Genomic DNA, 21,671 nt, shown 5'->3' on the forward strand with positions numbered 1-21,671 from the left:
TAACAACCTTGTGTATTGTTGCTGTGCTCAGTCTTGTCATATGAAACGGTCTTCCACAACCTCACCTTTGTAGCAGAGTTTGGCTGTTCATCACCCCGTTTTAAGCCTCCTACACAGTTGTTTCTGTTAATGACTGTTTCAACCTACAAATGAAAATGATCAGTATCACCGTATGATTGGTTAATCATACACCTAACTATGGGGGTCACTCCGAGTTGATCGCTAGCTGCCGTTGTTCGCAGCGCAGCGATCAGGAAAAAAAGCGGCACTTCTGCGCATGCATATGGTGCGCACTGCGCATGCGCGAAGTACTCTCACAAAAGCCGATGCAGTTTCACACAAGGTCTAGCGACTCTTTTCAGTCGCACTGCTGTTCGGTGAGTGATTGACAGGAATGGGGCATTTCTGGGAGGTAACTGGCCATTTTCCGGGAGTGTGGGTGTCAGATAAAAACGCAGGCGTGCCTCGGGAAACGCAGGGCGTGTTTGTGACGTCAAAACAGGAACTAAACAGACTGAACTGATCGCAAGGTAGGAGTAGGTCTGCGGCTACTCAGAAACTGCATGAAAATTTTTTGCTGCCGTCCTGCGATCCTTTCGTTCGCACTTCTGCTAAGCTAAGATACACTCTCAGAGGGCGCGGTTTAGCGTTTGCACTGCTGCTAAAAGCAGCTAGCGAGCAACTCGGAATGAGGGCCTATAATCCTACAAAATCCCTGAAAGGGTACCTAGAAGAATTGATGTGGTTTTGAAGGCAAAGGGTGTTCACGACAAATATGGATGTGATTTAGATGGCATCCAGACTCTAGGTCAACACTGTCTAGGTCGACATTGCGTAGGTAGACACAAGAAATAGGTAGACTCAGCCATTAGGTCAACATGAAAAAAGGTCGACATGAGTTTTTCACTTTTTTTTTTTTTTTTTTTACTTTTTTATACTTTACGATCCACGTGGACTACAATTGGGAACGGTAACCTGTGTCGAGTGCAGTGGTAGCAGAGCGAGGCACCTTGCCCGAAGCTGCGAGGGGCAACGGTGCACTGATTGGGGTTCCCAGTCACTTTACGAAGAAAACGTTAACAAAAATGCATCAAAAACTCATGTCGACCCTTTTCCATGTCGACTTTGTTCCATGTCGACCTAATGGCCATGTCGACCCATTTGCTGTGTCAACCTAGTCACTGTCGACCAATGGGTGTCGACATGTGTCGACCTAGACACTGTTGACCCCGAGTCCCATACCCATTTAGATTTTTCTTCTATGCATTCACTTTGCATTTTGTTAAATGATAAAAAAATATTAACACTTCTATTCTTGAAAGCATTCTTACTTTGCAGCTTTTATAAAATGTTGTCCATAACGGTCTAAAACTTTTGCACAGTATTGTATAAATATATATTCTTAGTGTAATGCAGTAAACAAGCAATTCTCTTTCCTGTCAAAAATAACTAATATGAAGATAGATCCCATAATCCAAATAGCATCCAATAAGGTTATTATTCAATCCAAAAGCAGACACAAGAAATCAGGTTTCATGTATGCTTACTAGAACCTTGAGTAAGAAGATTCCGTAGGGTCTTCTTTATTTATTTATTACCTTTAATGGTCTTCCCTCTCAAGGGCTTTTCCAATAATCTCCACTTACGCTGACTATCCGCCCATATATGCCAATTATTTGTGCGTCTGCATGTGGAAGGCCATCTCCCACCCACTGTTTTTACGTCCGCAGTCATCAGCATTAGTGTATGGACTTGCATCAGTCCCATTCTTGGCACATTCAATCTCCATCCGCACAATGTAAACGAGCATAGAAGCAACACGCCCATGACACTAGACAGGAACAGTTTGTTGCGATCACAGGGTCGCAACCAAGAAACTCCCAGTTCACGCATATAATGGTCCATTAAAAGTCCGATCAATCCATCCACTCTATCAATCTCCATGTGTATGCATGGTGCGGGAGCATGCAGTTGTGTCTGCAGATAACGACAAGTTCCATCCACATTTGTACTTACAGTATATCCAACTAAGAATTAGGCTCTATATCATTTTTTATGCATATACAAAGTGATAAAGGGCAGAAGCAACGTTTGAGAACGTTTATTGGAAAAAACAGTGCCCATGTAAAGTTGCAACTCATTTTCCAGTATAGGATTTGCTTAAGACCTATGTCTAATGGATGGAAAAACAATTGTTCAACCCAACAGCCTTAAATGCTAAAAAATTTATATAGAACCTCCAATAAGACTCTAGGTGCTTTACAGAGATCAAAAACATAGCACATGTTACAGATGATTTAGTGTTACAGCATTTCAAAAAAACACACAAAAAAAAAAAAAGGGGAATATCTAGAGAGAGTAGGCATAATGCAGGATTGAAACAGTCATTTTGGCTAACAAACTCCACTGGTTATCCATTCCACCCATGAAAAGTTACCAGTGGTGAGGCTGCCGTATTGGCCGAACTACGTAGGATTACTCTGGGTGGAATAGGTCGCACCTAGAAGAGATGACACAAAATAGGGTGATTAATGTGACCTACCGCACATTATGCTTTATTTTAGATACTTACATAAATACTGCTTCCTTTTCCACCACCACAGCAGGCAAATTGAAGGGAAATCCATATAATTGTTGAACAATATATTTATATACTACGTCAATGTTTTTGTTCTCTTTTATGGACGTATATATTAGTGCTGCACCATCTTAGCATAAATTAGTCAAGGAAAAATTCATAATTATAATTTATTATTTTTAAATACTTTTTTCACTTTTCTTTTTTTAAATATACCACTTTATTGGTTGGATATAGGCTGCAGAAATGAAGGTCTCCGGGGATACACACTTTTCAAAAATGAATATTATAACATTTGCCATTAGATCATAAGTTTAAAATGCACAACCAAAATAAAACTAGGTGGTGACACATCAGATAAGTGATCAATGGTCATAAATGCAAGTGGTTGTATAGTATATAATGCTTTAGGTCAGGGATGGGGAACCTTCGGCCCTCCAGCTGTTGTTGAACTACACATACCAGCATGCCTTGCTACAATTTTGCTATTTGGCCATGCTAAAACTGTTGCAGGGCATGCTGGGATGTGTAGTTCAACAACAGTTGACGCTGAGGGCCTGAAGGTTCCCCATCCCTGCTTTAGGTACACAATGTCATATTAACGAATACCCCTTTCACACCGCACAAATAACCCGGTATCGATATATATTGCCGGGTCAACACGGGTCGGCATGCGGTGTGAAAGGGGCATAGCCGAAATCCCGGGTCGCCTGACCCGGCAATTCAACCTGGGTATAAAGCAGTGTTATACCCGGGTTGAATACCGGGCCAGTGGCTGCGTAAACGGGCTCCCGGGGTTGATGCGACCCGGGACCCTTTTACTAGATAGGGAGAGGTGGCGCGGAGATGATCTCATCTCCCAGGGCCGCCTCCACCCCCCCCCCCCCCCCCCCCCCCCCCCCCCCCCCCCGCTGCTATGGCAACCCGCCCGGGTCGGGAAAGCCTGCAGCAGCTGCCAATGCCGGATCCCACCCGGGAAGGACCAGTTTCCAATTCCCGGGTGAGATCCGGCATTGGCAGTGTGAAAGGGGTATAACATATCCACTCATCTAATTCTTAACATAGTGAAGAAATAATCCTAAAAAGAATTTTAATTTTATCAAGTTTTAAAAAAGGGATGGCCCATTATACACTCTGGAACTTTATCTCACTACACCACAAATGCCACTTACAGGATAAAGATTCAAGAATACTCTCCTATTCAAAACAATCATAGAGGTGATGTTTGAACCTTTAGCTGCATCTTTTCTTCTATAGATTAGAGAAGGATACACTGTAAACAAAACTTCCTGATATGCGACTGAATAAAGTCGAAGTGCTCATCTGTATAGTCGTGTTCTTTTTCCAAAATACTAATGGCATCACACTATAACAAAGAAATACAGTTGATTAAAATACGAGTTATTCTCCGGGCCATGTTAACAGCACTGTAGGCCCTGTGTAATGCAATGCACTTTGGCTCCTACACGCCCATTCGCTGAAATAAAAAAAATATAGTGCGTGTGTGTGTATGTATGATATATATATATATATATATATATATATATATATATATATATATATATATATATATATATATATATATATATATTATTATTATTATTATTATTTATTTTATTTATTTTGGGTCCATTGGTGCTCCACCAGAGTCAGAAAATGCAATATGTGTTGAGAAAGAGAAAAGACGACTCTTATGTAATGATAAAGGTTTTTTTGAGAAAGATAAGTATTATCAGTAATGGTTTTGTGGGGGGTTTTGAGACGTTATAATAAAAGGTTAGTATTATCATTATATAAGAGTGCCCCCAACTAAGGGGTAAATTTACTAAGATTCGTAATTCTCCCGATTTGGTGGGAGAATAATCACGAATGACATCGAAAGTGTAAAACTGCAACTTTTTGAATTTGTTACGATGGATTTACTAAGCTGCCGTATTTTGCCTTTTCGGGTTTTCAGATGTCGATGTCATTCGTTTTTTTTTTCAGTTTTTAACGGCAGTGATTAGCAAAACACTGCCGACTTTTTTACAATGAATCTCGGCCGGATCTGTGTGATCCGTGCTGGGGTTCATTTTTTTTTTTTTAAATTAAACACTGTAAAATCCATAAAAAAAATTGCGTGGGGTCCCCCCTCCTAAGCATAACCAGCCTCGGGCTTTTTGAGCCGATCCTGGTTGCAGAAATATGGGAAAAAAAATGACAGGGGTTCCTCCATATTTAAGCAACCAGCATCGGGCTCTGCGCCTGGTCCTGGTTCCAAAAATACGGGGGACAAAAAGAGTAGGGGTCCCCCGTATTTTTAAAACCAGCACCGGGCTCCACTAGCTGGACAGATAATGCCACAGCCGGGGGTCACTTTGATATAGTGCCCTGCGGCCGTGGCATAAAAAATCCAACTAGTCACCCCTGGCCGGGGTACCCTGGGGGAGTGGGGACCCCTTCAATCAAGGGGTCCCCCCCCCCAGCCACCCAAGGGCCAGGGGTGAAGCCCGAGGCTGTCCCCCCCCATCCAATGGGCTGCGGATGGGGAGGCTGATAGCCTTTTGTGATAATGAAAAGATATTGTTTTTAGTAGCAGTACTACAAGGCCCAGCAAGCCTCCCCCGCATGCTGGTACTTGGAGAACCACAAGTACCAGCATGCGACGGAAAAACGGGCCCGCTGGTACCTGTAGTACTACTACTAAAAAAATACCCAAAAAAAGACAAGACACACACACCGTGAAAGTAAAGATTTATTACATACATGCACACAAACATACATACATACTTACCTTATGTTCACACGAGGGTCTGTCCTCTTCTCCAGTAGAATCCAAGGGGTACCTGTTGAATAAATTCTACTCACCAGATCGCGGGTCCCAGGCTCCTCGTAGCATCCATTTTTAATCCACGTACTTGCATAAAATAAGAAAACGGAAAGCCGAGCCACGAACTGAAAGGGGCCCCATGTTTTCACATGGGACTCCTTTCCCCGAATGCCAGAAACCCACTCTGACTGATGTCTAAGTGGGTTTCTTCAGCCAATCAGGGAGTGCCACGTTGTAGCACTCTCCTGATCGGCTGTGTGCTCCTGTACTGTATGACAGGCGGCACACGGCAGTGTTACAATGTAGCGCCTATGCGCTCCATTGTAACCAATGGTGGGAACTTTCTGCCCTGCGGTTGACCTAAAGTGACGTCACCGCTGAGCAGAAAGTTCCCACCATTGGTTACAATGGAGCGCATAGGCGCTACATTGTAACACTGCCGTGTGCCGCCTGTCATACAGTACAGGAGCACACAGCCGATCAGGAGAGTGCTACAACGTGGCACTCCCTGATTGGCTGAAGAAACCCACTTAGACATCAGTCAGAGTGGGTTTCTGGCATTCGGGGAAAGGAGTCCCATGTGAAAACATGGGGCCCCTTTCAGTTCGTGGCTCGGCTTTCCGTTTTCTTATTTTATGCAAGTACGTGGATTACAAATGGATGCTACGAGGAGCCTGGGACCCGCGATCTGGTGAGTAGAATTTATTCAACAGGTACCCCTTGGATTCTACTGGAGAAGAGGACAGACCCTCGTGTGAACATAAGGTAAGTATGTATGTATGTTTGTGTGCATGTATGTAATAAATCTTTACTTTCACGGTGTGTGTGTCTTGTCTTTTTTTGGGTATTTTTTTAGTAGTAGTACTACAGGTACCAGCGGGCCCGTTTTTCCGTCGCATGCTGGTACTTGTGGTTCTCCAAGTACCAGCATGCGGGGGAGGCTTGCTGGGCCTTGTAGTACTGCTACTAAAAACAATATCTTTTCATTATCACAAAAGGCTATCAGCCTCCCCATCCGCAGCCCATTGGATGGGGGGGGACAGCCTCGGGCTTCACCCCTGGCCCTTGGGTGGCTGGGGGGGGGGACCCCTTGATTGAAGGGGTCCCCACTCCCCCAGGGTACCCCGGCCAGGGGTGACTAGTTGGATTTTTGATGCCACGGCCGCAGAGCACTATATCAAAGTGACCCCCGGCTGTGGCATTATCTGTCCAGCTAGTGGAGCCCGGTGCTCGTTTTAAAAATACGGGGGACCCCTACTCTTTTTGTCCCCCGTATTTTTGGAACCAGGACCAGGCGCAGAGCCCGATGCTGGTTGCTTAAATATGGGGGAACCCCTGTCAATTTTTTCCCCATATTTCTGCAACCAGGATCGGCTCAAAGAGCCCAAGGCTGGTTATGCTTAGGAGGGGGGACCCCACGCAATTTTTTTTTATAAAATAACAACTTTGCCACCCCTTCCCACTGATATACATGCACGGATCTCATGGATCCGTGCATGCCTATCCAATCACGGGGAAAAAAAGCAGGTCTGTTTTTTTTAAGCACTTTTTTACGAGTTGTAATTTTTCACGGCAGTGTTTGTTTTTTTTTTGCTTTGCACTTCTTAGTAAATTACCGAGATTCATACTTAAACAGCCGCGTTTTGACCGATGGTGTATTCATTCGTAATTTTTTTCTTGGACTTGCAAAAAATTACGAATGCCCTCATCACTGCCGTGATTATTGCTTAGTAAATTACCGAGATGACACTTTGATGAAAAAACGGCATCTCGGTCAAAATCGGGACCTTAGTAAATTTACCCCTAAGAGTCTTTTCTCGTCCTCTTTGGGCAACACAGAACAAAACTAAGGAATTACTTTGAAAATGGTTCCTTTATGGGATATCAGTCTGCTACTGAAAACATGGTGTACTGTATATATGGTATGAGGATTATTTACATTCATTCCTTCTGTCAAATCACACATTTTAAGCATGCAATTCATGGACAATAACAGGCTTTTGTACATTTTTTTTTCACAGAAGTAAAAAGTGCTTGTGGGGGATTCTGAAACTTCACATCTCCCCAGCCATCCTTAACTATTTACGATGCCAAAGGTCGTTCCTGACTTTGCAGATTATGGGGCCGATTCTGAGGCGGCGTTAAGGCAAAAAGCAAGCAAGTACCCTTGCACCTTGGTAAAACCATGCTGCAGTGCAGGTGGTGCAGACATAAATGGCCTTATTCAGAGACGCACGCAATGTCTAGGTCAGTAGCGGATCTTGCCACGGGCAAGCAGGACTTTTGCCCGGGGTGCCGTCTTCCGGAGGGAGACGGCGTTATCCGGAGAGCGCCGCACCATGGCAAGATCCACTACTGTGCCCCCCGCTGTGAAGGGAACTAGACGCTACGCGTCTGGTTTCCCTTCGTGGAGAGGACCTTTGCTGTGCGGTGCGCGATGACGTCATCGCGCACAGCATTGTGGGACTGACACAGACGCTAGGGGTCATATTTGTCTGTCTATGCTGTGCAATGGTAGAGACGTCACGATGTCTCTCCCACAGATCCGAGGAAAGGAGCGGCAACGGCGGAGGCCTGCAGCGGTCGGGAATTAGGAGCGGGGATTGTAAGTATTTTTTTTTTGTGTAAGCGGCGCTACTCTACAGGGGGCACAACTCTGAAGCCACGCCCCTATTTTCCGCCCGGGGCACCAAAAGGGCTAGAACCGGCCCTGGTCTAGGTTCATGTAGTTGAGCAATGTTTTTGCAGCTGCACATGCGTTACACAGAATGCAAGTACAAAGTTGCTGTTGCAAGTGGGACAAACTGTATTAGAAATGTTGTAGAAAAATCATGTTCGTTCCTGGTCAGTGGCTAGTAGTGCACGCAAAAATGGTCCATTCAGTGGGTGTGTCATAATGGTGTCAATGCAAGTGGCTGCATTCAGATGCACAGCTATAGGAAGCCATAGTCGGATGGAGAAAATACACCTGTATAGGGCAGGTGTGCGTTTCGGTGGTGCTTCCGATGGTGTGCATAGTATTACAGTGTGCATATGCTTAAAGTGAGCATTTCAGACCTTGCACATTTGGCCACATGGACGTACAGAAGGGAAAGACTTTGTAGCAGCATTTGCACTAAGTATTGTTACTTGAAGCATGTAACAATATATTGCGTTGTCATAGGGCCTAATTCAGACCTGATCGCTCACTAGTGTTTTTGCAGTCCAGCGTTCGCATAGTCGCCGCCCACCATGGAGTGTATTTTAGCTGTGCAAGTGTGTGATCGCATGTGCAGCCGAGTGGTACAAACCCCCCCCCCAAAAAAAAGCCCCAAAAAAAACTTTGTGCAGTTTGTGAGTTGCCCAGAACTTACTCAGCCCCTGTGATCAGCCTGTAAGGGACCGGAATTGATGTCAGACACCCTCCCTGCAAACGCTTGGACAAGCCTGCATTTTTCCAACCACTCCCAGAAAACGGTCAGTTGACACCCTCAAAGCCTTCTTCCTGTCAATCACCTTGCGATCGGCTGTGTGAATGGATTCTTCGTAAAACCCATAGCACAGCAACGATCCGCTTTGTACCTGTGCGAGGCGCCTGCGCATTGTGGTGCACATGCATGCGCAGTTCTGACCTGATCGCAGCGCTGCAAAAAACGCTAGCGAGTGATCAGGTCTGAATTATCCCCATAGTGTGTATATTGTTACATCTCGTCACACCTTTGTTTAGGTGTGTACCTAGCTTTATATGTAATAAGGTGCCACGGACTTAATAAAATCTACTGACTTAAGGTGTGTGTCTGTCACTGGAGTGACACTATATGCAGTGGGCATTTAGAAATCATACGCGGCCCAGCAACAGAAGAGTCAAAACATGGAAGGAGGCTCTTCTTCTAACTGTAATGGGTGCAGCATAAGCCCATTTAGTTAATCTGGACTCTCCTATAACTGAAGGATGCACTACACTAACAATATACACAAAACACCACTAAATTATCTAGATGTAAGTGTTAATTACAGGTTGCATAATTAGATTTTAAACCTAAAATGAACATATTGGAGAGTGATGGTACCCCAGTGGCATCCATGAGGCTGTAGTTCAGAAAGATGTAAGATATACAAACAATCTGTGTTGCTCTACAGTACATAGCAGTGACCAGAACTGCCTAATCTAAAATAAAATCCCATAAATAAACTGACCTTTGTGCAAACAACTACTACTGGAATGCCCAGGTTATGAGTTAGTGTGTCATCTCCCAATGGCAAAATCACACTGTCGTCACGCTCGTCCTGTGTGGATGTGCTCCTTCGCTGAGGGGAGGCAGGGAATTCCTCTCCAGGCTCTACGTATTCTTGGAAATTTCTAACCACTGCAAACATATCAAATGGATTCAAGAAAAACTTGTTACATTTGAATAAAGATACACACATCAAATGCAGATCTTCTGCTTACAGTTCCATCCTGTAAATGCAAAGGACACTAAATGCAGTCACCAGAGGCAGAATGAAGGTCACAATGTATGCAGAGATTACTTCCTTATGGTTTAATTACATCTTTTAAGAATCACTTGCTCTGTTCAAACTTTTGAATATTTAGGGCCACATGGATAATGTAGTGGTTAGCATTGCTGAGTCACAGCATGGAGGACTTGGGTTTGATTGCCTCCATGGCCCTAACAGTTAGGAATTTGTATGTTCTCCCGAGCTTGCATGGGTTTTCTCTGGGTACTCCAGTTTGCTCCCACACGCCAAAAATATACTGGTAGGATAATTCGCCCTCAACAAAAATTAATCCTAGTGTGTACGTGTTAGGGAATATAGATTGCACAGAGGCCTTTTCTGGAAATAGGCAGGATTGAATGAAGAAAAAAAATTCAGTTTGAGGCATAAAAAGTTATTTTTTCTTTCTATCCTGCCCCTCTACAGGGAAGATCCTTAATCCCTGCAATATGTATTCATTACTTTATGCCATGGGAGCACCACCAACAATCTTTATTGACATAGGGAATGTGTTCCCATTAAGTACATATAAATACGTTGGTTTTCACATTATTTTTCATTTGCCTGTCCTGAGCAGAATCACTTTGTTTCCTTCAGGGAATATAGAATGTAAGGCCCACTGGAGCAGGAACTGATGTAAATGACTGAATATTCTCTGTACAACTCTATTATATTAATATAATAATAATAATAATAATAAATAAATAAATAAAATAATGTGAATTTTTAAGTTACCATGAACTGTAAATAAATTGTGGAGAACCTCTTTGGAAGTCAAAGAACACACCAACTGCACTTACTCTTCTCTTCCATCTCCTTCATTTCTTCAGGTGGAATCTTCAATTTATCAATGTGTTCCCGGACAACACTAGCCCATTTCTGAAGTGAATCCAGAGCCAACCACGGCCGTGACATGTCTACTACCAACATAACTAATGTGTCTTTTGCACAGCTGCCATCCATGGCAAACTTCAACAGCCCCTTGTGATACAGGTCACCATCCAATATCCACACATTACATCTGGTTTGATCTACAATAGACATAATTGAAGTCATCACATGCAGAAACATGGAGAGTACATTTGGAATATGCATATCTAGAAACAATTAATAATGTGTTTTAGAAACATAATTCTGATCACAAGTTTCTCCAGCTTAACCACTTAACTGGCATGGTCAGATAACATGCGACCGCGCTGCCCCACTGTGTCCCCCAGTTTTTGATGAGGAGATCCGTTATACAGATGTGCATAAAAATAAGATTTTAAACCTACCGGTAAATCTTTTTCTCGTAGTCCGTAGAGGATGCTGGGGACTCCGTAAGGACCACGGGGATAGACGGGCTCCGCAGGAGACATGGACACTTTAAGAAAGACTTTAGATCTGGTGTGCACTGGCTCCTCCCTCTATGTCCCTCCTCCAGACCTCAGTTAGAGAAACTGTGCCCAGAGGAGACGGACAGTACGAGGAAAGGATTTTTGTTAATCCAAGGGCAAGATTCATACCAGCCACACCAATCACACCGTATAACTTGTGATATACTATCCAGTTAACAGTATGAAAACGACATAGCATCAGTCCAAGACCGATGAGACTATAACATAACCCTTATTTAAGCAATAACTATATACAAGTCTTGCAGAAGTAGTCCGCACTTGGGACGGGCGCCCAGCATCCTCTACGGACTACGAGAAAAAGATTTACCGGTAGGTTTAAAATCTTATTTTCTCTTACGTCCTAGAGGATGCTGGGGACTCCGTAAGGACCATGGGGATTATACCAAAGCTCCCAAACGGGCGGGAGAGTGCGGATGACTCTGCAGCACCGATTGAGCTAACAGGAGGTCCTCCTCAGCCAGGGTATCAAACTTATAGAACTTTGCAAAGGAGTTTGAACCCGACCAAGTAGTAGCTCGGCACAGCTGTAGCGCCGAGACCCCTCTGGCAGCCGCCCAAGAAGAGCCCACCTTCCTAGTGGAATGGGCCTTGACCAATTTAGGTAACGGCAATCCCGCCGTAGAATGCGCCTGCTGAATCGTGTTACAGATCCAGCGAGCAATAGTCTACTTTAAAGCAGGGGCACCAATCTTGTTGGTTGCATACATGACAAACAGTGCTTCTGTTTTTCTGACTGTAGCCGATCTGGCCACGTAAATTTTCAAAGCCTTGACCACATCAAGGGACTCGGGATCCTCCTAGTCCCGCGTAGCCACAGGCACCACAATAGTTCATATGAAAGGATGAAACCACTTTTGGCAGGAATTGAGGACGGGTCCGCAATTCCGCTCTATCCATATGGAAAACCAGATAGGGGCTTTTATGTGATAAAGCCGCTAATTCCGACACTCGCCTAGCCGAAGCCAAGGCTAATAACATGACCACCTTCCAAGTGAGATTTTTCAACTCCACAGTTTTAAGTGGTTCAAACCAGTGTGACTTAAGGAAACTTAACACCACGTTAAGGTCCCAAGGCGTCACCGGAGGTATAAAAGGAGGCTGAATATGCAGTACTCCCTTCACAAAAGTTTGTACTTCAGGGAGAGAGGCCAATTCCTTTTGAAAGAAAATGGATAAGGCCGAAATCCAAACCTTAATAGATCCTAATTTTAGGCCGAAATTCACTCCAGTTTGCAGGAACTGAAGGAAACGGCCCAGATGGAATTCTTCCGTAGGAGCATTCCTGGCCTCACACCAAGAAACATATTTTCGCCATATACGGTGATAATGTTTAGATGTCATGTCCTTCCTAGCCTTTATTAGCGTAGGAATGACCTCATCCGGAATACCCTTATCCGCTAGGATCCGGCGTTCAACCGCCATGCCGTCCAACGCAGCCGCGGTAAGTCTTGAAATAGACATGGCACCTGTTGCAACTGGTCCTGTCTTAGAGGAAGAGGCCACGGATCTTCTGTGAGCATTTCCTGCAGATCCGGATACCAGGTCCTTCGTGGCCAATCTGGAACAATGAGGATTGTTTTCATTCCTCTTCCTCCTACCATTCTCAACACCTTGGGTATGAGAGGAAGAGGGGGAAATACATAGACCGACTGGAACACCCACGGTGTCACTAAGGCATCTACAGCTACTGCCTGAGGGTCTCTTGACCTGGTGCAATACCTCTGTAGCTTCTTGTTGAGGCGGGACGCCATCATGTCTATCTGTGGCAGTTCCCACTGACTTGCAATCTGTGCGAAGGCTTCCTAAAGAAGTCCTCTCTTGGATGCAGGTCGTGTTTGCTGAGGAAGTCTGCTTCTCAGTTGTCCACTCCCGGAATGAACTGCTGAAAATGCGCTTACATGATTTTCTGCCCAGCGGAGAATCCTGGTGGCTTCTGCCATTTCCACTCTGCTCTTTGTGCCGCCTTGGAAGTTTACATGAGCCACTGTGGTGATGTTGTCTGACTGGATCAGAACCGGTAGGTTGCGAAGCAATGTTTCCGCTTGCCGAAAGGCATTGTATATGGCCCTCAGCTCCAGGATGTTGATTTGAATACAAGTTTTTTTGACTTGACCCAAAGACCTTGGAAGTTTCTTCCCTGTGTGACTGCTCCCCCACCTCGGAGGCTCGCGTCCGTGGCTACCAGAATCCAGTCCTGGATGGCGAACCTGCGACCCTGCAGAAGGTGAGCACTCTGCAGCCACCATAGGAGAGACACCCTGGCCCTAGGGGACAAGGTGATTAACGGATGCATCTGTAGATGTGATCCGGATCACTTATTCCGTAGATCCCATTGGAAAGTCCTTGCATGGAACCTGCCGAAGGGAATGGCCCCGTAAGATGCCACCATCTTTCCCAGGACCCGAGTGCAGTGATGCACTGACACCTGTTTTGGCTTTAATAGGTTTTTTACCAGAGTCATTAGTTCCTGGGCCTTCTCTATCGGAAGATAAACCCATTTCTGTTCCGTATTCAGAATCATACCCAAGAAGGGCAGACGAGTCATAGGAACCAACTGTGACTTCGAGATATTGAGAATCCAGCCGAGTTGCTGTGACACCTTCAGCGAAAGTGACACGCTGTTCAACAACTGCTCTTTTGATCTCACCCTTATTAGGAGATCGTCCAAGTATGAGATAATTGTGACTCCTTGCTTGCATAGGAGCACCATCATTTCCGCCAATTACCCTGAAATTGGTAATGACAATACTGTACCATAATTCTCAGGTACGCCTGATGGGGTGGATAAATGGGAACATGAAGGTATGCAGCCTTTATGTCTAGATACACCATAAAATCCCCCCCTTCCAGGCTGGCGATGATCGCTCTGAGCGATTCCACCTTGAATTTGAACTTTTCAAGTATAGGTTCAGAGATTTTAATTTTAAAATAGGTCTGACCGAACCGTCCGGTTTCGGGACTACAGCCAAGGTTGAGTAATATCCCCTTCCTTGTTGAAGGAGGGGAACCTTGAGCACCACCTGTTGGAGATACAATGTGTGAATTGTATTTAATATTATCTCCCTTTCTGGGGGAGAAGCCGATAGGGCCGATAAGGAAAACCGGCGAGGAGGCACCTCTTCGAATTCCAGCTTGTAACCCTGAGAAACAATTTCTATTGCCCAGGGATCCACCTGTGAGTGAACTCAGATGTGGCTGAAGAGTCGAAGACGTGCTCCCACTGGGGCGGACTCCCTTAGCGGAGCCCCAGCGTCATGCGGTGGATTTAGTAGAGGCCGGGGAGGACTTCTGGTCCTGGGAACTAGCTGTGCCCTGCGCCCTTACCTCTGGTAAGAAAGGACGCTCCTCGTACTTTCTTGTTTTTCTGCGACCAAAAGGACTGCATTTGATAATGTCGCGCTTTCTTAGGCTGTGAGGGAATATAAGGCAAAAGATCAGATTTACCAGCTATAGCTGTGGAGACCAGGTCCGAGAGCCCTTCTCCACACAATTCCTCACCGTTGTAAGGTAACCTCCATATGCCTCTTTTAGTCGGCATCACCTGTCCATTGCATGTTCCACAGGACACGTCTAGCAGAAATCGACATAGCGTTGACTCTAGAACCCAGTAGACCAATGTCTCTTTGGGCATGTCTTATATATAAGACAGCATCTTTTATATATATCCTAGGGTCAATAACATGGTATCCTTATCTAGGGTTTCAATCTCCGCTGATAAGGTATCTGCCCACGCTGCTACAGCGCTATAAACCCCTGCCGACAAAATCGTCTGAGTAGTATACCAGAATGTGTGTAAATGGACTTCAAAGTACTTTTCTGCATGCTATCCGCAGGATCCCTGAGGGTAGCTGTATCTTGGTATGTCAGCGCTACCTTTTGGGTAAACGTGTCAACGCCTTGTCCACCCTAGGGGAGGATTCCCATCGTATCCTGGCCCTAGCAGGGAAAGGATACGCCATGAGAATTCTTTTGGGAAACTGCAGTTTCTTGTCTGGAGATTCCCGCTCTTTTTCACACAATTCATTTGGTTCATGAGAGGGGGGAAATGTTATCTCAGCTTTCTTCCCCTTAAACATGTTTACCCTCGTGTCAGGGACAGATGGGTCATCAGTGATCTGCAAAACATCTTTTATTACAATAATCATATATTGAATACTTTTCTGACAGTTTTGGCTGTAACTTTGCATCATCGTAGTCGACACTGGAGTCAGACTCCGTGTCATTATCAGTGTCTATTATTTTGGATAGTGGGCGTTTTGAGACTCTGAAGATCCCTGCGACATAGGGACAGACATGGGTATATTCCCTGTCTGTTCTCTAATCTTTTGTGCAATAAATTTACCTCAGCACTTAATTCCACATATCCAGTCAGGTGTCGGTGTTGTCGACGGAGACACCACACACACACATTTGCTCCATCTCCTCCTTAGAAGAGCCTTTTACCTCAGACATGTCGACACACACGTACCGACACACCACACACTCAGGGAATCCTCTTATCTGAAGACAGTTCCCCCACAAGGCCCTTTGGAGAGACAGAGAGAGAGTATGCCAGCACACACCCAGCGCTAATACCCCAGGAAAAACACACAATGCGTTTACCCAGTAGCGCTGGAATACTATTATTTGCTGCCAATTATGTGCCCATCCCCCTCTTCTCTGAAACCCCCTTTCACCGTGGATAATCAGGGGAGAGTCCGGGGAGCTTCCTCTCAGCTGTGCTGTGGAGAAAATGGCGCTGGTGAGTGCTGAGGGAGAAGCCCCGCCCCCTCGGCGGCGGGCTTCTGTCCCGCTTAAATATAATAAAAACTGGCGGGGGCTCTTTATATATACAGTGCCTAGCTGTATATATATCTCTTTTGCCAGAAATGAGGTTTATATTGCTACCCAGGGCGCCCCCCCCTGCGCCCTGCATCCTTACAGTGACTGCCGTGTGTGAGGCGTGTGGAACCAATGGCGCACAGCTGCACTGCTGTGCGTTACCTCAGTGAAGATCATGAAGTCTTCTGCCGCCTCTGAAGTCTTCTTTTCTTCTCATACTTACCCGGCTTCTATCTTTCGGCTCTGTGAGGAGGACGGCGGCGCGGCTCCGGGACGAACTCCAGGGTGAGACCTGTGTTCTGACTCCCTCTGGAACTAATGGTGTCCAGTAGCCTAAGAAGCAGAGCCTTGAAACGCAAAGAAGTAGGTCTGCTTCTCTCCCCTCAGTCCCTCGATGCAGGGAGTCTGTTGCCAGCAGGCACCCTGAAAATAAAAAACCTAACAAATATACTTTCTGTCAGAAAGCTCAGGAGAGCTCTCTGAAAAGCACCCAGTCTCCACTGGGCACTGTATCAAACTGAGGTCTGGAGGAGGGGCATAGAGGGAGGAGCCAGTGCACACCAGATCTAAAGTCTTTCTTCAATGCCCATGTCTCCTGCGGAGCCCGTCTATCCCCATGGTCCTTACGGAGGAGTCCCCAGCATCCTCTAGGACGTAATAAATATTTTAAAACATACTTTTTAAACTATATTAAAAAAAAAAAACTATATAAATGAATGGTTTTGAAGGGAATAATCACCAGTTAAGTGATTAAAAGTCATTATAAGTATGTCTGATGGGCACTGGAGGGAGCACTACTCAGCAATTTAGTGGGGTGGTGTTGAGTGAAAAACGAAAGGGAATGATTACTTGTTCTTTAGGTTTCATTCTGTAGATCATGGAAACACACTTTTTTAAATAACCTTAAAAGCCAGGCATTTTGGATAATGAATCACATCTCTTTGGCCTATTCTAGAATGCTACAACAAATAAAAACACCACTTGCCATCTCTATCTTCATCATGGACGTTAATGTATAGATACTCCATTCCTCTTCCTTTCTTATACTCTTCTATTCCCTGAAGTTTTCCAATCAAGCTGGTCTTACCCGCTCCATCCTCGCCTGTAAATATTAATATTTGGGGGAAAAAGGAATGAAATCAATTATTCCGTTATAAACCAAAACTATCATGATACAAGTTTTAATGTGTGGTGCAACACTAATATTTATATATTTAATTTTACTATTAATACATTTAAAAATGTCCATAGGGGGCAAAGGGAACACTGGGTACAGCCTGGAAGGAAGAGTGTGGGCACCAAATAAATAGTTACAACCTTCTTTACCAGCATGCTCAGTCTCCCTCTCTACTATGGGTATTGGTCATAGGGTTGAGCACACTCAGGTCGACAGTCATTAGGTCGACCACTATTGGTCGACACCTGAAATAGGTCGACATGAACAAGGTGGACATGGAAAAAGGTCAACATGCGTTTTTTAAACAATTTTGGTGTCGTTTTTTTCGTTAAGTGACCGGAAATCCGAATTAGTGCACTGTGCACCCTCGCATGGCGAGCATACTTCGGGCAAGGTGCCTCTCTCCACTACCGCTGCGATCGGCACAGGTTACTATTCCCAATTGTAGTCCACGTGGATCGTAAAGTATGAAAAAGGTCAAAAAATGAAGAAATTTTTTTGGGGGGAAAAACTCATGTCGACCAATAGTGGTCGACCTAATGACTGTTGACCTAACAACCGTATACCCTCTACTATACCCTGCCCCAGCCACAGGAGCGAGGAGAAGAAAGACCGGCATACATGCAGACACATTCACAGGAAAGTGACCCAAATACCAGCACACAGGGACAACCCCCTCAAGCCAGGTGCATCAGGGTGAGCACCCTGCGCCTCCTATGGACATGAACATGAGAATTTAAGTAGGTAAGACCATAAATCCCATTTTCTTTTTCCGTCCATTACTGGGCACAGGAAACACTGGGACATCCTAAAGCGGTCCCCTTATAGGGGAAGACGCTCCCGAGGACCACATAGCTGCTTTGCAGAGGAGCTCTGCAAATGCACCACGCTGAGTTCCCCAAGAAGCCCCCACCTAGAGGGTGGAATGAACAGTAACCACATGGCGAATATTAAGGCGGAGCCATCTGACTAAAGTCTGCACCGAAATAGGTCAGCTTCGTTTGGGAAAGTAGAACAGGACAAAGAGTCCGACTTGCGGACCTCCCGGGTCCTGTCTACATAAATGCATAGAGCTCTCATCACATGCAGAGACGCCACCGCAGAGGAAGTGTTCAGAGCAGTGATATACTATCACTATCTCCTGGATGATGTGGAACAGAGTCACCACCTAGGGTAGGTAACCTAAACGAGTGTGGACGACTGCCCGATCAGCATGAAAAATCAGAAAGGGAGAGCGCCAAGATAAGGCACTCAAGTCAGACACTCACCGAACCGACACAATGTCAAGCAAGAAGACTGTCTTCTATGTAAGCCAACGAACATCCACCGATTCTAAGGGTTCAAAAGTAGCAGACTTAAGAGCTCCAAGAGAAAAAAAAACAGCTCCCAAGGAGCCACCAGACCAGAGGAACAAACGATGGCTGAATGTGTAGACACCCTCTAAAAATATCTTAACATCCGGCAACAAAGCAAGCTTTCTTTAAAAAAGGACAGACAGGGCAGAGATCTGAACCTTCAAAGATGAGAGGCGGAGCCCCAAGTCCATCCCTGTAAAAAGTTAAGTAATCTAGAGAGTAAGAATGCCCGGGGATTGAAATCCCTGGCAGAACACCATGCAAAATACGTTCACCAAGCTCGGTGATAAATCTGCACCAGCAACGGCTTGCAGGCATTCAGCATTGTACAAATGACCCATCTGGAAAAAAAAAATTGTTCTTAAAACGGATGTCTCAAGAGCCATCCCATCAAAGTGAGTCGGGCTAGATCCGGATGGAAGCATGGGCCTTGAGCCTGGAGATCTGGCTGTAGAGATGGATGCAAGGGAGTGTCGTTGGATAGACCTAGGAGGAGATCTGCACAACCTACCCGCTAAGGCCAATCCAGGGGCACCAGGATCATCGTGCCGCCCACCAGCTTGAATTAACGAAGCAATCATAGAGATCGGAGGCAAGACGTAGACTAGTGGGACATTCATGGCACTACCAGTGCATCCACAAGGAGAGTGCCGGGATTCCTGGTTCGGGAACAGTACCTAGGCAGTTGATGTGCTGGATGCCATCATGTCAATGTCCGGAAGACCCCAGGGGCTGACCTGCAACTGAAAGACGTCTGGAACTAGAGCCCACTCACCGGCATGCACGTCCTGATGGCTGAGGAAGTAGGTTTCCCAATTCTGGACGCCGGAAATGACCACCACCGATAGTCAGAAGATGACACTCTACCAAGCGTAGGATGTGGCTGCCTTCTTTCAAGGCATAGCAGCTGCTTGTGTCGTGTCTGCTTGAACCTTGACATACCTAGAGGAGAGGCAGCGCCAAGCAAAAGAGCCCTATACACTGCCCTGAGCTCTAGGACATTTATCAAGAGCAGGCTCTCTTGAGCCATCCACCTTCCCTGTAACATCTGCTGCCACCACCCCCACAGACTTGCGTCAGTGGTGAGCAGAACCCAATCCAGGATCCAAAACAAGAAACCGCTGGCAAGAGAATGATAGTTTGGGTTTTGATGTTGAAATGGGACTTGTCCTATCAGGACAGGATCTCCAGCTGAAGAGGACGCGAGAGGAACTGGGTGTACCCAACCATGTCAAACGTAGAGACCATGGACCCCAGGATCCTCATGCATACATGGATGGAAACCTGGTGATGACCTAGGAATGTGCAAATTTTGGACAGCAGAGCTCGGATCTTGCCCCGCGAGAGAAAGACCAGTTGAAGGCGAAGATTCAGCAGCACTCCCAAGTGCAACATTTTCTGAGATGGTGTCAAGGAAGACTTGCGCCAATTGATCATACAGCCGTGAGACTGGAGAACATCCACTGTCAAGCGAATGTTGACTGACAAGATCTCCAGCGACTATAGCACAGAGTCTACAAGTGCAACGTACCCTCTTTGGGAGCTTTGTTCTTGGATTACATTGTAATGCAAACAAATTTTGACCCCACAAACAAAGCTAATGCGGATCTGGGACTCAGGTTCGACAGTGTCTAGGTCGACACTGCCATTAGGTCAACATGGAAAAAGGTTGACATGAGTTCTTAATGTTGTTTTGGTGTCGTTTTCTCTGTAAAGTGACCAGGAACCTGAATTAGTGCACCGTGTCCCCTCGCATGGCTCACCTTGCTCGCCATGCTTCGATTAAGGTGCCTCGCTCCGCTACCACTGCACTCAGAACAGGTTACCATTCCCAATTGTAGTCCACATGGATCGTAAAGTATGAAAAAGTCCAAAAAAAGAAAGAAAAGAAAAGAAAAGAAAAAAAAAAAAAAGGAGGGAAAACACGTCAACCTTTTTCCATGTCAACCTAATGCCTAATGGCTGTGTTGACCTATTTCTGATGTCGACATAGTCACTGTTGACCAATAGGCGTCGACCCAGTGCAGATACCAGCTGATCCAGTGGTGTGCACTACCGGGCAATGCAAAGCGTGGGAAGCAGTACCTAGAGACAATAAACAGGCCTGCTATAGAAATAGTTATATAAATATAATAAGCACTATAGATATCTAAGCTCAAGGGTACATGCACAGACCCTGGGGGGGTCCCGAATGTGACCGGGATACAGCAGGACTCAGAAACCGAGACACCAGTAAAAAATTTACAAACACATGCATATGGAACCATACAATGCACAGAATAAGTGGGCATTGATACTCAACAACTCACAACTCTCCAGAACCGTGCCCCGTTAACTTTTGCAGACTGCAGCCATGAGCGACAGCGGCTAATGTCATCTTCATATGGCGACTGCTGCTGGGGCCAAACTCAAAACTATGGGGGCTGCGGCTGCTGTCAGAAATAGGTGGATTGCAGCAGATATCACTGATACTTGCTGTGGTCCCTGCATCATAGGGTGAGACTTAATGCTTGCGGGTAGAGGGAAGGAAGGGCAAATTCTGCATATTGTTTAAACAAACTCTGAGGAACCTATTTACAATTAATATTTGCAGCATATCTCCCAAAAAAAAAGGTCCCACTCAGTTTGTTTATAATATGCCAAATTTTCCCCCCTAAATATAACAACAAGAAAGTAAGGTACATATAGACTGAGGGCAAGCAGTGATGTTAGAGAGGGTTATACTGTATATTGCACACAAATATAAGTGTAGGCTTGATCAGGAATGTCAAGAACTAGAGGTTCTTTCAAAACAAATGTTCGCTCGCATTAGAGAAATGATGAGAATAAGTATTTTTTTTTTTAAAAAGGAAGAAATGAAGGGGGCTAATTTGCCACAAATCTTATGAGGATGACCACACAAGAGGTCAAACTATCTCTTACTAGAAGTCAAAACTTTAGTATTTAGTTGGAATAACTGTTTTATGTGGAAGGGTTAAGAGGTTTCAAACAAATGATAAAACGTATGCTTTGGCTTCAGATGTTACAAACTTAAATTATTTACACTTTTCTCAACCAT

General features: G+C 45.3%; 1 protein-coding gene and 1 long non-coding RNA gene across 5 annotated transcripts in view; one reads left to right on the forward strand and one right to left on the reverse strand.

Moving 5' to 3' along the window:
- The window catches only part of LOC134927592 (uncharacterized), a 137,081-nt gene extending 126,301 nt beyond the window's left edge, over positions 1-10,780 (forward strand). For both annotated transcript variants that reach the window (XR_010177679.1, XR_010177680.1), the window contains exon 6: positions 10,694-10,780. This is a non-coding gene — a long non-coding RNA (uncharacterized LOC134927592). The remainder of the gene's footprint in view (positions 1-10,693) is intronic.
- Positions 1-21,671, reverse strand: part of DYNC1LI1 (dynein cytoplasmic 1 light intermediate chain 1) — a 92,129-nt gene that overhangs the window by 39,831 nt on the left and 30,627 nt on the right. For all 3 annotated transcript variants that reach the window (XM_063922295.1, XM_063922296.1, XM_063922297.1), the window contains exons 3-7: positions 17,067-17,183; positions 10,664-10,894; positions 9,564-9,733; positions 3,851-3,944; positions 2,573-2,708 (exon numbers count right to left, since the gene is read on the reverse strand). In XM_063922295.1, coding sequence (XP_063778365.1) covers positions 2,573-2,708; positions 3,851-3,944; positions 9,564-9,733; positions 10,664-10,894; positions 17,067-17,183 — 748 coding nt within the window. The remainder of the gene's footprint in view (positions 1-2,572; positions 2,709-3,850; positions 3,945-9,563; positions 9,734-10,663; positions 10,895-17,066; positions 17,184-21,671) is intronic.

Source organism: Pseudophryne corroboree, chromosome 5, assembly GCF_028390025.1.
Source record: "Pseudophryne corroboree isolate aPseCor3 chromosome 5, aPseCor3.hap2, whole genome shotgun sequence".
NCBI lineage: Eukaryota > Metazoa > Chordata > Amphibia > Anura > Myobatrachidae > Pseudophryne > Pseudophryne corroboree.